This window comes from Anopheles ziemanni, chromosome 3 (genome assembly GCF_943734765.1).
Source record: "Anopheles ziemanni chromosome 3, idAnoZiCoDA_A2_x.2, whole genome shotgun sequence".
NCBI classification, from domain to species: domain Eukaryota; kingdom Metazoa; phylum Arthropoda; class Insecta; order Diptera; family Culicidae; genus Anopheles; species Anopheles ziemanni.
In genome coordinates, this window is record NC_080706.1 from 47,353,179 (window position 1) to 47,369,322 (window position 16,144).

The 16,144-nt window shown below is 46.8% G+C and overlaps 3 protein-coding genes across 3 annotated transcripts; all 3 read left to right on the forward strand.

Moving 5' to 3' along the window:
- The first annotated feature begins 232 nt into the window (after window positions 1–232).
- LOC131286399 (protein FAM91A1) lies at window positions 233–3,837 on the forward strand. The gene is made up of 13 exons (XM_058315345.1): window positions 233–334; window positions 416–500; window positions 569–709; window positions 854–1,107; window positions 1,180–1,440; window positions 1,512–2,370; window positions 2,430–2,636; window positions 2,709–2,822; window positions 2,887–3,120; window positions 3,196–3,233; window positions 3,306–3,409; window positions 3,493–3,562; window positions 3,644–3,837. Exons 1-13 carry the CDS (start codon window positions 248–250, stop codon window positions 3,752–3,754), a joined length of 2,565 nt encoding a protein of 854 aa, XP_058171328.1. The 5' UTR covers window positions 233–247; the 3' UTR covers window positions 3,755–3,837.
- Window positions 3,838–6,600: 2,763 nt separating this feature from the next.
- Window positions 6,601–12,227, forward strand: LOC131284883 (uncharacterized). Its single transcript, XM_058313742.1, has 5 exons — window positions 6,601–9,565; window positions 9,687–10,272; window positions 10,762–11,281; window positions 11,559–11,657; window positions 11,738–12,227. Exons 1-5 carry the CDS (start codon window positions 6,663–6,665, stop codon window positions 11,983–11,985), a joined length of 4,356 nt encoding a protein of 1,451 aa, XP_058169725.1. The 5' UTR covers window positions 6,601–6,662; the 3' UTR covers window positions 11,986–12,227.
- A 2,539-nt stretch (window positions 12,228–14,766) lies between these two features.
- Window positions 14,767–16,116, forward strand: LOC131287686 (lipase 3-like). Its single transcript, XM_058316763.1, has 3 exons — window positions 14,767–14,874; window positions 14,942–15,661; window positions 15,739–16,116. Exons 1-3 carry the CDS (start codon window positions 14,767–14,769, stop codon window positions 16,114–16,116), a joined length of 1,206 nt encoding a protein of 401 aa, XP_058172746.1.
- Window positions 16,117–16,144: the final 28 nt, after the last annotated feature.

Consider the following 16,144-nt stretch of genomic DNA (forward strand, 5'->3'; position numbering starts at 1 on the left):
TCGGTTGATTAGGTAGTTTGTAGTATCCAACCTGCTTTTCCAATAACCTTGTTCCAGACTCAGTGCTTTGCAACATCGTTCGACGTACACGTCACGCGAAATTTTAACTGCAGCTCACAGCTGTGCTTCCCTTCGATGTAATCACAACATCCCGTGGGGGTGTTTTTGTTTTCAACGCCGAGCTTCGTCACATTCCCTTGTTTGTTTTTTAAACATTCCGCGTGCGTGTGGTGCCAAATAATTCACGATGGGATCCGGATTCGTGTCCAGCAAGGTGGAGGAATGCATACGTCGTAATATCGCCTGGAAGGACCTGAGTATCGACGTACGAAAGGTAAATATTCCATAACGAAGAGGGCCTCCGTCGTGGGTGTTGTTGATAAGCAAGTGCATCGTTCTTCCGTCCACTAAACAGGCATTGAACATCGACGAAAATGACTATCGGAGGCAAATCCTGGACTACAGTCTCCTCAATCAACTCCGCTTTCGTGGCAATATAGGTAACTTTTCATGACGGCGCTATAGGAGCAGACATGGCCATACGATAACATTTCATTCCTTCCCACAGTGTACGGAGTGTCGAAAAATGAGAAAAAATACTACGAGCGGCTAGTGGAGGTGAACATACAAGCGCTGCACATTTTCCCTTATCACCTTGCGGACGTTATCACCAAGGGATTGCGTGTGACGCCGTTCAACTACTATACAGGTACTTCAAGTATTTGGGGCCGATACGTATACCAGCGCATATCGAAAATCCCCAAGCGGTTGCCATTTTTTAACACCCTAGTTCTCCTTATGGGGAGCATATTCTAACGTACCGGAAGTGTGTTGTTGGTCTGTCTATTTGTAGATATGATTGCATTCCTGCTAACACACGATAAAAACTATGATGCACTGCCCAACTTCACGGCTGCCGACTGTCTGCGGGTGCTGGGAATTGGTCGGAACGAGTATCTGTCCATTTCGAGCGATCTGAAGTCAAGCTCACCGAGGTCGTTCTTCAAGAAGAATCCCTACCACTTCCTGCCAAAGTTCCCCCGTACCGTTACGATGCATCCGTGGTGGATAGTCGAGATTGGTCACATATTGGAGAAAGATGTCGAGGTACGTATAGGATTGAACATACACAAAAACTGTAAAAATGAACCTAATAACATGTGCTCTTATCTCTTCCAGAACCTCAGCATGGAGGAAATTAATTTGATCGATCAGTTGATTGACTGCGGTCCGCAAACGGCCGGCACACTAAATCTAGAAACGGTGCAGAAGCTCTATCGGAAGGGGTTGATATATCTGGACGTTCCGATCAGTGGTGATGATCGTATAAACATTCCACCGTTGCGCAATTTTGTGATGAATCGTGTGGCCGGGGACTATTTCGAAAACCTGCTATACAATGTGTTCGTGACGACCGACGAGCAGTGTTCGATTTCAGAGGTATAATAGATGACCATACGGATGCCGATGAATGCTATGTTGATGCATTATCGTTCGGTTTGTAATTTTAGCTATCGCAGATACTTCAAGTTCACATGGATACGGTGAAGCAAGCCACTTCGCTTTTCTGCCGGCTCGGGTTTGCCAAAATAAAAAACGCCTTCACCGAGTACAAAATGGATGAAAGTTGGCTCAAACAGCAAACGGAGAGCGGTGATGATGCGGCTGCTTACAACTACCACGCCTTACTCCTTTCCGAGGTGCCTCTCGAGGTGAAACCGTCGCCGGATGGGAGTTTACCATCCGTTCCGTTCTTTCCTTCGTCCGATCCAGCCAGTCCAACGTCCCCAACAGCCAGCGATGTTCTTTCGTCGGCCTTGGTCAAAGAAAAATCGCCCACGGAAAGTGCCGCTCTGGTCGCTAAAGGGAAGCGTGTCGGATTCCTGTTCGATTCAACGCTGACGGCCTTCCTGATGATGGGAAACCTGTCGCCCGGTTTGAAGACGCACGCCATCACGCTTTTCGAGGTGGGCAAGCTGTGCGACGAAGGAATGGCTGATTTGCTGGAGGAACTGGAGAAGGTATCAATGCTCGATGCGGAATCCGAGGGAGACGTAAGCCGGTACTTTAACCACGCGGTGCTACTCCGATCGACGATCGTGGCGTTGAAGAGCTCGCTAAAGATCGAGCTGGATCTGCTGCGACTGGAAAGTATCGAGGGCCTGGACGTTCACACGAGAAACAGACTAATGGAGCGCAAGTACAAGTACCTTATATCGGCCGCACCCCTGTCCGGGTCGCTGTCTAGTCAGTTCACCATTCCCTTCTTCGGCCAATTCTACCAAAGCTCGGCCGATTCGCACATTTGGTCGAAGCTGTTTTACTACCACATGGGTGGTTACGGGCCACCGTCCTTGTTCCTGAAGAAAGGTACAATTGATGCAATGATTACGATCAAATTAAAACGTTAACGTGGTTTACTTTTGCAGGAACTGTATTGAAAACTTTGCCTCGAATATTTCTCGGATACGGAAAGCTGCTTATTACAATCGTCAACACCGACTCGTACGTGCTAAATTCGGAAAAGTTTTACACGCTAAACGAACACTTGAAGAACGAGTGCTTGCTCATACAGGGATACGGGGTTAGCGAACCAGCAAAGGTGCATTACGAACCGTTTCCCTTTAACATCAACGGTAAGGTCAACCACATACAAATAATGTGCGGGTGGGAAGACATTATTTAAACTCTCTTGCTTGCAATTCTAGATGAAAATAACACTTGGGGACAACATGGCGCTTGGAATGGACTCTCGCAGGTCATCAACATGGAGCAAACGTTCGGTTATGTGACGTTTATAAACACCGGAGTCCCTGACCTGGGTGGGTAGAGTTTGGTTTTACCGTGTAACGGGATAGTAACAATCTTTGCTCGTTATTCTTCCAGGTTGTAACGATTGCAACCAAACCGTCGTACTTAAGAGGCATACGGATAAGAAGCACAAGAACGCATCCAAACCGGGAAAGCTTACCAAAATGAGTACAGAACCTTCTTCGGGGAAAACAGAAGAAACTATGACTACTGATGATTTATGCACTGCCGAGGGAACGAATGGAAGTGTCGAAGAAGGAAATGATGATCAAACAGTATTGCAAGCGGCAGAATCTGATTCCGACACAGGTATAGTAACTGAACCCATTTAATCTGTTGAATGACGTGTTTAATTTGGTGGTCTTTCTTTTTTTTTGTTTATAGAAATCTCAAGGAAAAATTCCCTTCAGAATGCCGCAGAGGTGAGTGAGATAAATTCTGGCGGATTTCGGTATGGTGTACTAACTAAAGATTATTTCACATGTTCACCTCAGGATTGGACTCTACTGGATATCAATTTTGGAATACCACTCTTCGATGTTGACTGTAACACCAAAATTTGCCAATATATTGTGCAGCGACTGTGCAATGACGAAAAGTAAGTCACCGCAGTGTCAAGTCTGCCTTAGCTGCTTCGCCTTAATTTAGTACTCATTGTTTTCCCCAATTTCTTCCTTTTAGCATATCAATCTTGAAAGAAGTCAATCAACAGATGGAAAGGAAATATCTTAAATTTATTTCCCAATGTTTGGTGAGTATTCTTTGGCAGTGTGCAGGCCATCCATTATGGATTGTTTCATTTTTACGGTTCCGATGTGGTATTCTGTTTTAGTTCTTCGACGACGAAAACATGGAGCTAATAAAGGCGGGAAAGTACGTGCCAAAGCTACGCATCAATCTTGCATACGAAAATGGTAAAATTCAAAGCTGGGACGGCAAATGAAAATGTAGCCAGAATCCATTCGATCGATCCCAGCCCCGTCCCAGCGATCGTTTTTCAGTGATTATTTTGTTTTTAAGTTATAGTTTTGTTTTTGCGATAAATAAATCGATATGATCGACTGCAAATATCGGCAGTATTTTTACATATAATTGGCCGACTTTATAGACAAACATCAAAGAATTAAACCATCTAGATCCATGATCGTTTTTAAGTGTAGAAACGTGACAGATCGATCAGATGAAATGTATGGCCCCAACAATGTGCAGCGTGATTCAATCTAATGCAATTTAATGCCGCTGATGAGGTTTTTCTATTCAGAATATATACACACAAGACTTAATTTCGTTATGTTATTTGGAAAACTGTTCTTTTGAATCCATCGAACGTAAGTGAGTTGAGTTACCCGGTGAGTTACGCGCCTGAGGTGTCAAATTCACATGCACGCGCTTCGCAAAGGCTTGGCTGTCAAATGCCGACGAATCCGACAGGACAAGTCGTGTTGGCTGTCCCACGGCATTGATATTTATCGGGGTGAAAGTTCTATTAAAACGTACGATTTCGTTACGAAACGCACTGCAAACATTCAAGGGTAAGTGTAATATGATGGAGGAAACATTTGTTCCTGTTTGCATTATCTTTGGATAGCGGATTTTTGCCTACAAAGAGCATGATGTGCATGGAAGCGGAGCATGCGGTGCAGAAGGTAGAGTGGAGTGTTGTTGCGGCTGCAAAGGTGGTAGAGTGAGAAAAAAATCGGATGTTTTCGTGAATAGAACAAGGATGGAAGTGTGCAACGCGGGAGGTGTGGAAAGGGCGCGGCGAATGAAAACAAAGCCGGAAAGCGGATGGAAATTCTACGCTGCTTTGAGAAATCTTCCATGAATCATTATTCAACTTGTTATTAGAGGGTTTCGTTTCTTTTCCTTCTGCGTGATCAACAGCCATGAGCGAATTCGCTTGCTTTTTGGAGATGTTTTCTCCATCCGGAAAGATGGAATTAGCTAATAGAACAAACGTGCCCACGGCAAGAAGCGTAGTATACGATGGTTTTTTTTATGTGTAGGTTGTGTGAAACAAGACGCGTTGCCATTTCTATGGCCATCAAAAGGTTCGTTGACTTTTTGTTGCCCTTGTGGGTGGTTTCTCCGGACCATAAGGTGGGGGTTGGTACTTAAATAGACTTTTTGTTTCGTTTACCGACACGTTCGCTAAAATAGAACACTGCTGGAAGAGAAACGTTACACCGGGTACGATAGTACGAGCATCCAAATACAAACGACCTTTACCAATGACACAGATTCCGGGAGTAATGTTTACAAGTTGTTTAGAAAAAAATAGAAAATGTTTAAACATTAAACATGGGAAGTTTTATACCTAGGATCACCAGAGTTTTGATTGTTGGGATTGTAATCTATTTACTGCCCAGCTATTAACCAATACCAGACACTACACGTTGTTTGGGAAATAGATCAGTAAAAGATAGATGGTTTGGCAAAAAAAAAAAATTAAAAAAATAAAGGTCAGCTTATTGGCTCAGAGCTCTGGTCTCGCAAACAAAATAAACTCTGGCGCCGCTTTTCAGAGTAGGCGAAGGGAAACGTTGCGGGGTAACAAAAATGGGTGGCACATTCTAGATCGGTGAGTGCTTGCTGTCAAATTGCGGGCGGTAACTCATACGCTTTTCCCTCTCGAAGGGTCGCAGCACATTTGACAGCTTGAGATGAAAAGAAAAATTCCCAGTCTGCGATAAGTGAAACATTTGGCAAAAAGGCTAAAATAGTGCATTCAACTATGGGCAAAATGGAGTGAATAGTTGTTCGATCGTTAGACTGACCATTTTGCGTTACGTTGCAGATAACTGTGTACCGAAAGTTGCCCGAGACACGGCAAGGCAAAGGAGACAAAAGTGGGCTACATGTGAAGTAATCACGCAAGAGGCAACAACAGCAGTAAAAACATCTAGACTTGCAAAAAGCAGGAAAAAAAAAAACGGCCTAGCCACTAGCAGCCACAGCAACAGCAATCCGATACTTTCGAAGCAGCTGCCGCACATAAGGAGTGTTTTTTCACTACGGTATGTTTAAGTGCCAAACAAAATGTGGTCGAATGGACCCGATAGTAATTTTCCCGGCAATGAAGTCAAAGCGCAAAGTACTGTTTGGCCTAGTAGGCAGTTGGCGTACCGCTCCCAGAGTTCTTTCAATAATAATGTAAAAAATCGGGAAAGCCAAAGGAATCGAAGTGAAGCAATCGCGTAAATCCCGCCTACTACTCCGTAAAATTAAGTAGTGTTCAACTAGTCAATAACAGTATCGATGTCTCATCGATCGGTTTGTATTACTAATTACCACAAACAAGGTCTATCCGTGACGGCGAAATGTGGCAGAAATGTTACATTTATAAACCATAGGAAATACGGGGTTTTTGCAAATTGTTCGTGGCCCTTGCTATTATACACTTATTGCTACAAAGTCGCATCGCATACCCCGTTCAAAAGTGCAAAATCAGCGCAATTTTGCGTATGCTACGCTGAAGTACATTCACTTAACCGGGCCAAGAGTGGAAGGGAAAAAAGCGCGCAGTTTCAACACACATTTCCTTGTATGCGTGGGGTGCTCGTAAATTGTGTGTACCACGACGACGAATGTACTTTGCGCAATGTTTGCGATGCAATGGGTACAACAATAGACACGGGTTTTGATACACGGCGTGCTTTGGTAAATCGTCGTTGAAAGATCGTGTTACCACGTTTCCACCTATCTTGAATAATTGTTCCAAGACGAGTTTATGATAGCGTATTTAAAAATTTCTTTTACTTGTAGGTTCACTTTCGAGGGAAGCAAAAACTGAAAGCAGCATACTTTGAATTGCGAGTGCTAAAGCTAACTAGCATAGCCCTCTCTAGGTCATGTCATGTCAGCAAGCATCCAGAACCCAGGAGGATCCGTACGCGTTCACGGAATCGGCACCATTGCAGGCAAACTCACTGGTGTACGCAAATCACTCGAGTGCCGTTAGCAATAGCAGTATCAATAATAGCACCAGCACCAGCGGAAATGCACTCGCCGCCAACTCCAATACGACCATCGTCTCATCCGGGGCCAGTTTGTTGCTCGCGACATCCGTCTCGAATGGCAATGCTGCGAAGGATAATGTTGTCGTGACCACCCCATCCCAGCAGCTACGGGTCGGGTCATCACCGACACTAAAAGTTCGCTACAATGGCGTAGTAGCGACTACGCCAGCAACAGCCGTGGCAGGTGTGCAGAGAACGTCCTCAGCTGTTGCGGTAACACAACCATTTACGAAACCAGCTGTGCAGATACGGCAACAGCAGTCTCCGCTCCAATACACCGTAGCTCAGTCCCAGCAACCGATGGTTACTGTCGGGAAGCAGTCTAAGAAGGTAGCCCCGCAGCAGAAATCACCGATGGTTACCGCGGTCGTAGCCAGTGGGCCCAAAGTGGTATCTCCGCTGCAGCAGCAGCCGCGAGTTTTACAGCAACAATCGACCGTCCTGTCGACGGCCGGTGGTTCCATACTGAAGTTCATCAAAATTCCTCCCCAACAGCTGGGCAAAGGCGTGTCTGCTAGTGGTACACTGCCCCAGGGAAGCTTCATTCAGGTGACCACAAGCGGTACCGACGGGGCAAGGAAATTACTGGCAACAACCGGTAACACTGGAATGAATACAAACTCGATTTCGGTGACAAATACCGCAACACCGGCTGTCATCACTACGGCTAATCGGAATATCTCGGGTGTTCCGACGGTTCCTTCAGTTTCACCGACAAAAATTCGGCTTATTCAACCACAGTCTCAGGGTAAAATTTATCTGCAAGCGCCAAACAACGGCAGCCTGTCAGGGACTACTCACATTTCGAATCCGATAAGTATAGCAGCACTGAGAAACTCGCTCGTTAAACAACAACAGCAGCAACAGGTTACTCAGTTGCAACAGCAGGTCGTACAAGTTCCACCACAATCACTTGGGCAACAACTGAAGCAACAACAAATCATCCAGCAATCCCCATCGCGATCACAGCTTCAGGGAACGCAGCAGGCATTGCAACTGCAACAAACTCAACAATCTCAGCTGCTTCTTCAGCAAACGAAGCAAAAACAAGCGCTGAGTAATGCCATCGCTTTTCAGAATCAGCAACAGTTTCAAACAAAGCAGGCTCCAAAGCCGTTGCTACAAGCGTCCTCGACTATATCCCTGCAATCGCAGCAAAAACAAGAAGGAGTCGTTAATTCATCGACCCAAGGCCCGACTCAGCACGTTAGGCAAGTTCAATCGCAAAAATCAGCTTTGCAAATAAATCACTCGTCGCAGGCAGTGCAAATACAGCAACAAAAACAGTCATTGCTGGTGCAGCAGCAGCAGCAGCAACAGCAACAGCAGACAAAACAACTGTCGTCTCCTCCACAGCAACAACAAGCATCGCAGCGAAAGCAACTACAGTTGCCACAAACGAAAGGAGGGCGCCAGGGAACGCAGCAAACACCGCCGAAACCTTCTGGATCTTTATCCTCGCCAGGTTCCTCTCCGATCATGACGGGCGTAGCGAATGGATCACTCCTTGTAAAGGTGAACAGTAGCCCGGTCGTTGGCGCCGTAAATACGACGGGGGTGAGCAAAACTGCAACTTTGCTCGACAATCAAGCACTACCGTCGGCACGACGCTCCTCCGGGCAGCAAAGTTTGCTGATCGGAGCAGCCACGGAGAAAGTGTTATCACAGCAACAGACGCTGGTGACAAACAGTGCTGCTGCTGATAGTACGCTGTCGCGCAGTCCATTGAGCGTGATGGTGTCCGAGGCGAAAAAGGAGATAGCTGCAAGCCCTGCCGACCATGTCTTCGGATCGATTAACGAACAAGCCAGTAGACTGGAGGCGAACGTCGTGAACGAACGGAACGGTGGTGCGAAGATAAAGCAACAGTCCGGTCGAAAGTCGGTTACCAAAACGACTGCAAAGCAGCCGAAAGCCGGCAAGCGTACGTACAATCAACGTTTGGTCGAAGAACGGCAGGGAAAACCAAAATGCGCTCCATTGCCCACTTCACTCGTGATGTCATTAGGCAGCGTTCCGGGCGCGGCAGCTAGTGGACCTGAACCCGAATCGTTTCAGGCTGCGTTTGCAAAAATGGCGCGTCCCGCGGCTCCCGAAACGTACCGTGGTGGGGTAGAATGCAAACCCGCGTTCTCCTCCTCCTCCATGCCCACCCCAAAGTCAACAAAAGTGAAGAAGGAAAGCGCTCGGAAACTGTTCGGTGCCGATTGCAATCAGCAGGACGGCGGTGAGATGAAACCAGTGAAGCTGAAGTTTGTCGCTCCTAAGGTTCCGGGTGCGGTCGCCGTGCCAATAACTCGTCCCAAGGTGAGGGAATGGCATGCACCAGGCGCGTACATGTTCGATCTGAAGGATCCGGGCGATGAGTCGGACGACGACGTGTACGAAGAGCGCCCCAACACGCTCTCCTTCTGGTACGAGGAATCGATAGCGATCACCGCCGTACCCAACAGTACGACAGGATGGGGAATGAATCCGCGGCAGGCGAGTGGTATGCGAGGTGGCAGGAACAACAAACACACGGACAGTTTGCACGACGTCAAGTTCCAGATACGTATGTTGACGCGCGACGAACGGCTGGAGCTGAAAAAGGCCTACCTACAGCGGCGGGTGGTCCAGTGTCGCAATGGGCTGCGGATGCGACACATTTCAACCGCGAAGAGGAAGCTCGAATCTATGGCTACGCTGATCAAAAGGTTGGATAAGCGGCGACAGCAGGCGATGACCCAGGAAAGGTAAGAGAAAGAAAGAGAGAGAGCGAGAAAGAAAACTACTGTGTACAAAGGTTTACATGATGGTGCAAGATGACTTCTCCTCCATTTACTAATCGGTGTATGTTTTTTCTTCTACATTCAGCGAAAAGCCGAAGTGCATCCACGAAGGCTGTGGTCAGTCTGCTCTCGTTATGACGTCGCACTGCTATAATCACATAACGGAAAACAAGGACCAGCGCCTGTTCCAGCGTTGTACTGCCAAGTTCGCAGACAACAGTCAGTGCAGGCAGCCGGTGTTCGACATCAGCCACGAGCTGGTGCTGTGTAAGGAACATGCTTGGAAGCACGACAATCACGACAAGATGTCACAGGAGGTGCGCTCGCAGAAGAAATCGCCTTCGGTGGCCGCGGCCGTTTTGGCAGCTACGACTGTGACATCGGGCGCTCCTACGAGCTCGACCCTGATTGCGTCTCGTAAGAAGGTAAAATCCGCTCCTCCAGTGGTTGTGGTGCGTCCTCAAAAGCGACCGAAAAAGAAGAAGAAGCTGTCTCCACTACAACAGCAGTTGCAGCTGCACCAGCAGCACTACAAACAGTTTGTTACTGTCAACCAACAGCAGCATGCCCATTGTGTACCTCCAAACCAGACGGCTAGTGTACAGGGTAATGTGGTCGTTCAATCACCTGCCAACATCGTTTACCAGCAACAGCAGCAGCAACAGCCGCTACATCAGCAACAACAGCAGCAGCAACTGCAGCAGCAACAGCAGCAGCAACAGCAGCAGCAACAGCAGCAGCAACACCAGCAGCAACACCAGCAGCAACAGCAGCAGCAACAGCAGCTACAGCAGCAACAACAGCATCAACAGCATCAACAGCAGCAACAACAGCAGCAACAGCAGCAGCAACAGCAGCACCATCAGCAACAGCAGCACCAGCAGCAACAGCAGCAACAGCAGCAACAGCAGCACCAGCAGCAACAGCAGCACCAGCAGCAACAGCAGCAACAGCAACAGCACCAGCAGCAACAGCAGCAACAGCACCAGCAGCACCAGCACCTACAACATACGCAGCATAAAGCGATGGTTAATGCTACGTATAATAATAGAATGGTTCAACCCCTGCTAACTGTAGAGCACACGGTGCCGGTTTATGAGCATGATAGGCGGCCGTTCGTGGCAAATGGTGGAATGGTGGATTCTGTTCCGGTCAAACAGCAACAGAGCAACACGATGGTCCTGCACCAAAACGTCCCGCTCAGCAACGGAGTTCAGCACATTCCGCTGATGAATGCTGACAACAGCCAGTCACACGGTATCATCGGATCGACGGTATATCATGCCCAGCAAGACGACACTCCAATGCAGCTTGTCGATCATACGTTACAGCAACAGCACAGCCAAGAACACGAAATCCTCAAGCTAGACCACCACCATCAGCAGCTGCCCGATGAACAGCTGATGCTGAACTACATGCAAGAACAGCAACTACAGCTCCAACAGCAGCAGCATCAACACCACCACCAGCAGCAGCAGCAAAAGCAGCAAATGCTTCAACAACAACAACAACAACTGCAATACAACAACGGGCCGCACTCGATGCAGCCCATGCTGAACACATCCACCAACCAGGATCTGCTGACGATCTGTGAGAACAGTTCCGCCTATGCAAGCTCCGAGGATACCGGCGTCGGAGGCTTATCGGAATCAGAACTGATGGCAACGCAAGAAGTGATAGGTGAGTTCATTTTCGTCGGGCACACTAGAAGTTTTGGCAAAACGCGATTCGGGAGGGTGTGTTCAGTAGATTATGAAAAACTGGAATGTTTTCGTTACGGTTTACCTTTATTTTTACGGGGATTGAATTGTCCAACTATGAGTTCTCTTAAAGTAGAAAAGCTAACGTGTCATGCCCAGATGATTCGCGGGGCACTTCCTCTCTGCTATAAGGCTTCATCCCCTGGGCTCGACTTTACAACAACATTTTAAACACAGAATTTCTTTGACTTTTGCAGAGGAGATTATACCGTTCGAAATCGGTAACCTGCTCAACACCAATGTGCTCAGTCAGCTGGCACCGGACGCATTGAACGAGCTGCTGTTTGCTAGCGGCGGTAAGTATCTTAACCATTCTCGGATCGTCGGGCCACAGGGAGGCACCATTTTACCCCCCATGTGTTGTATGGTATTTTAGACCAAGAAGAGCACGACACGAGTACGGCGTTCGAGGGCACGACCCGCGAAGTTGAAGACGACATCGAGCGTGCTCTGGAGCACGTGAAATCGCTCGACGATATGGCGGTCGAGTCGGCCAACTTTCTGGGCGATTTCCTCGAGAATGTCGACGACGAGATGCTGGACGGTGCGGACATTTGCAGTACCGAGCAGATGCTGCAATCGCCGAACAACGGGAACGACATTCGGGGGCTAGTGCATACGTAAGTTTTTGGTGGCGTGTGGGTGGTTAAGGTTCCGGTTTTATGCGGGATGACGCTTTAAGATTTATCGCTATCATCGTGTTGACAGTGTTTGTTTGTCCTTAACAGTTCGTCTTCATGTTGGAATTTTCCCTGCATTTGATGGGCATTTGGCATTGATTACCCAAACATCAGCGGAGTTTGACATCACCTATTCATGTAGATGTTGTTCCGGCAGCTTTTTTTTCTTTTTAGAGTTCACTTTAAGGTACCATGGATGAATGTAATATACAGTTTTAGAAAGATTCAATGTACTTTGTTGTTTCTCTTCTACAGTAGTTGACAATTGGCTTCAACTTCTGCATATCTTTGTAATGAGCCCATGGCTTTGGAAGGTGAAATAGTTAAACTTCATGATAAAAAAAGCTCTGGATTTTTAATACGCAAACCTTGATATTGCAAGCCGTCTAATTTGTTTGTACACAAAATAATGACGGTGGTGCATTCAATGTAATGCAAGTTGTATGTAGTAAACTATCTCTTTGAGATCTAATAACACAACTCAATACTAAACAATCGAATTATCGTACGTTGAAGGCAAAAACCTAATATCTTCGACTAACTTTTAGGCTTGAGCACGATACTAGTATTTTACCCTATTCAACGAGAGCATCTTAAAATACCGGTTGACACACTAAAGTTCACGGCAGGAAGTTTTTTTGGCGTATGTTTCGAAGGTAAGATCGATAAAGAAAATATGGTCTCTTGCGTAGTTTGATGGTATTTTGTTTTAAGTAACTCCAGTGTTTAGCAAACAACGAGAACTCAACAAGAGGTCCTTTCACGTTCGCAGTATGGTGTAAGTTAAAAGATCAAAAACTTAGGATTCTCTTCATGATGCGATTCGTTGGACGGTCCTCGTCCTGGAAAATCTCGCGAATAGATGGACAGGACTTCATAGCATTTAATCTAAAGTTACGAGAAGGGATTAAAGGAGTACCTTACTCTTTATACGCTTTCTACTTTACCTATAGTAACTAAACTATGACTCTGCGGTGCAGGTAGCTAATGCTCATAAGAAAAAGCTAGCTGCTGCCCCGTAAAGAGCAATGATGCAAAATCTATTGTACATATATAAATAGTAACGTAAAGTAATATATAGGTTTTAATTAACGAAATTAATATCTGTACCTGAAAACAAAAACTGAAATTGAAGTAAAATGTAAATGGCGCCCACCCATAACATGGTGATTGCCGTTTTCGGTTTGCTTCAATTGCTTTGTTCATAGAAAGCACGTCACATCGGAGGATCAGAAGACTGTCGGGGAAGAAGTCTGCGAATGTCTAATCGGCATATATATTTTCATTCATTTCGTAACGTTCGGACTCTTAGAAGGTGAGAATTTGCCAGTTCTAGAGTAAGAGTAACCGTTGTCATATAAAGCGATAGCGCATAAAGGAACCACTTAGTGTGAACGTTCAAATAAAGTGCAGGAGCGCAATATGAACGTAGCGTACTCTACTTCTTGTTACTTTTAAGTAGCAAAAATCCACAAAGCAAACGAAAAACTGTACTAACGAATCGACATCAAACACTAGCACTGGGGAGTTTAATCATAAACATATATGTATGTAAAATTATCGTGAAAATGACTTACTATCATGTAGTGAATGTATGACGAAAAAAAAAACACATGAAGTTATTGGTCTGTAAGCTTTAGTTTTTGTAGAACCATTAATGTTAATAAACCTATTAATAATGTAAATGTAAAGATGCTGGGTTTGATCTACAATTTACACTCGCCACATCTTTCAAACGGATGCAACTAGCAGTTTACGAGTAAAAGCGAGTTAAATTAACGGTATATACTGAGCGACAAAATAAAAAAGGACAAAAAAAAACTGACGAAAATTACAATAGCAAAGTGTACGCTTGTTAATATTACATTCACCCGTAAAATTATTGTAAATCTGCTTTTTGTAATAAAACGTATAAAAATCCCATTACTGTGGAATTGTTTGTTTTGTTTTGAAAGAAAGCTATTTTGACGATAAATAAGTGGATTCTGGTAACAATTTTTAAGGAAATTTATTTAAAAACTTTTTATATTGTATTGTTGATTTTATCAGGTTATTTGTAAACAAATCAGTTTGTTTTCCGGGCAACTTAGTGAGCAAACGACTGTTTGGAAATCAGTTAAAATATCATTCCTTTGGATCATTCATCGTCTACTGTTTTCCGAGGTTGATAAATGATTCCAATTAATAGTCTAATACATCTTAACCAATAAAAGCAAATATTAGTAACGCGATCGAGCGTCGCGTCGTTCGTCGACCCAAAACAATGCATCTCCCTTATCGCTCTTCCGAGTCGAGACAGATCAGCCGGGCTTAAATATCGCTCGAAACGTGACGGACAATATTTTAAATTAATCGGAGTGCGATGTGTTGTCACTATAAACCTCAGCCCCTAAAGAATGCAGCGTACGCCGTGATTATGGGTGACCGGTGAAGATATCGGATCGCACTAATCGAGCAGAAAAAAAAGTCACGAGAAAGATCGTCATCGATACTACGCGTGATAAGACAAGAAATTTCGTCGGTGGGGGGGTCGATTATGGACGGTGGATGGATTTGGGTGTGCCATTTCGTTTACCGGATTATCGTTTTTGGGGAGTTTAGCTTCAGATAAGGCGTCTGCCCGGGCCTATTTAAGTGACCCCCAGGATCGAGCGCATGCTTCATACTTTACGACGGTGTCGGAGAAGAAACTGTGTTTAGGACTGTGAAGAAACTGTTGTTTAGCATGAGAAGTGTGGTGGTAAGTGCCCTCGCGGCAGCAGTGCTGCTTGTGGCGAGCGGAGTTGAGTGTCAGGTCCATCCGGACATCATCGAGGACGCACATCTTGATTCGGTAAGCATGCGTGGCGTAACGTTGATTATACGGTTTTATTGCATTTATTTCCTTTTGTATGCCTTAGCTTGGACTGTTGCGCAAATACGGTTACCCGGCGGAAGAACACATCATCGAAACGGACGATGGATACCTGCTGGGATTGCACCGGTGCCCGGGAAGCCCGCTGTCCCCGCCCGCCCCCGGCAAACCGGTTGTGCTGCTGCAGCACGGCATGCTCAGCTCGTCCGCCGACTACATCCTTATGGGTCCGGATACCGCCTTGGCGTACATGTTGGCCGACGCCGGGTACGACGTGTGGATGGGCAATGCGCGTGGCAATCGGTACTCCCGCCGGCACCGCTTCCGCAGCAACGAAACGCAAGTGTTCTGGGACTTTTCCTGGCACGAGGTCGGCAGCATCGACATCCCGAACATGATCGACTACATCCTGGTGCGCACCGGCCAGCAGTCGCTGCAGTACGTCGGACACTCGCAGGGAACGACCGCGTACTGGGTGATGATGTCGCAGCATCCGTACTACAATCGGCGCATCAAGAGCATGCACGCGCTGGCGCCGGCTGCTTACATGCACAACACGCGCAGCCCCTATGTGTTGTTCCTGGCCACGTTCATGTACACCACCGAGCTGATGATGTCGCTGATGGGCACCTGGTGGTTCGAGCCGACCAACGAGATGGATATTCAGGGTGGTCTGCAGAACTGTCACGATGGCGCACCGTTCCAGGCCATGTGTTCGATCAACACGTTCTTGATCGCCGGTTTCAACACGGAGGAAGTGAACTCGGTAGGTATTCGGGACTGTATGTGTTTTGTCCCAACGTACTCTTGCTCAAACCTTCCCATTTCGTTCCCCTTTTCCAGACGATGTTGCCCGTTATCCATGCCCACTCGCCGGCCGGTGCCTCGTCGATGCAGATGATGCACCACGCGCAGACGATCCGCTCGCGCATCTTCCGCCAGTACGACCACGGTGCGATGAACATGATTCGTTACGGGCAGCTCACGCCTCCGGTGTACAATCTGGCCAACGTTCAAGCGCCAACCCTGTTCTATCATAGCACGAACGACTGGATGGCGACACCGGCTGACGTGGAGCTGTTGTACCGTGAGCTGCCGAATGTGGTGAAACGGTACCTGGTGCCGTTGCCGGCCTTCAACCATCTCGACTTCGTGTGGGCCATCAACGTACGCCGTTTGCTGTACGACGAGCTGTTGGCCGATCTCAAGGCGTACGCTTAATCGAACGAACGGAAACGGTGTCTGTAGC

Coding starts and splice junctions, on each gene's coding strand:
- LOC131287686 (XM_058316763.1), top strand. CDS start 14,767: ATGAGAAGTGTGGTGGTAAGTGCCCTCGCGGCAGCAGTGCTGCTTGTG. Junction 14,875..14,941: donor AGGACGCACATCTTGATTCG/GTAAGCATGCGT, acceptor TGTATGCCTTAG/CTTGGACTGTTGCGCAAATA. Junction 15,662..15,738: donor ACACGGAGGAAGTGAACTCG/GTAGGTATTCGG, acceptor CCCCTTTTCCAG/ACGATGTTGCCCGTTATCCA.
- LOC131286399 (XM_058315345.1), top strand. CDS start 248: ATGGGATCCGGATTCGTGTCCAGCAAGGTGGAGGAATGCATACGTCGT. Junction 1,108..1,179: donor TATTGGAGAAAGATGTCGAG/GTACGTATAGGA, acceptor TATCTCTTCCAG/AACCTCAGCATGGAGGAAAT. Junction 2,371..2,429: donor GTCCTTGTTCCTGAAGAAAG/GTACAATTGATG, acceptor TTACTTTTGCAG/GAACTGTATTGAAAACTTTG.
- LOC131284883 (XM_058313742.1), top strand. CDS start 6,663: ATGTCATGTCAGCAAGCATCCAGAACCCAGGAGGATCCGTACGCGTTC. Junction 9,566..9,686: donor CAGGCGATGACCCAGGAAAG/GTAAGAGAAAGA, acceptor TTCTACATTCAG/CGAAAAGCCGAAGTGCATCC. Junction 11,282..11,558: donor GGCAACGCAAGAAGTGATAG/GTGAGTTCATTT, acceptor TGACTTTTGCAG/AGGAGATTATACCGTTCGAA.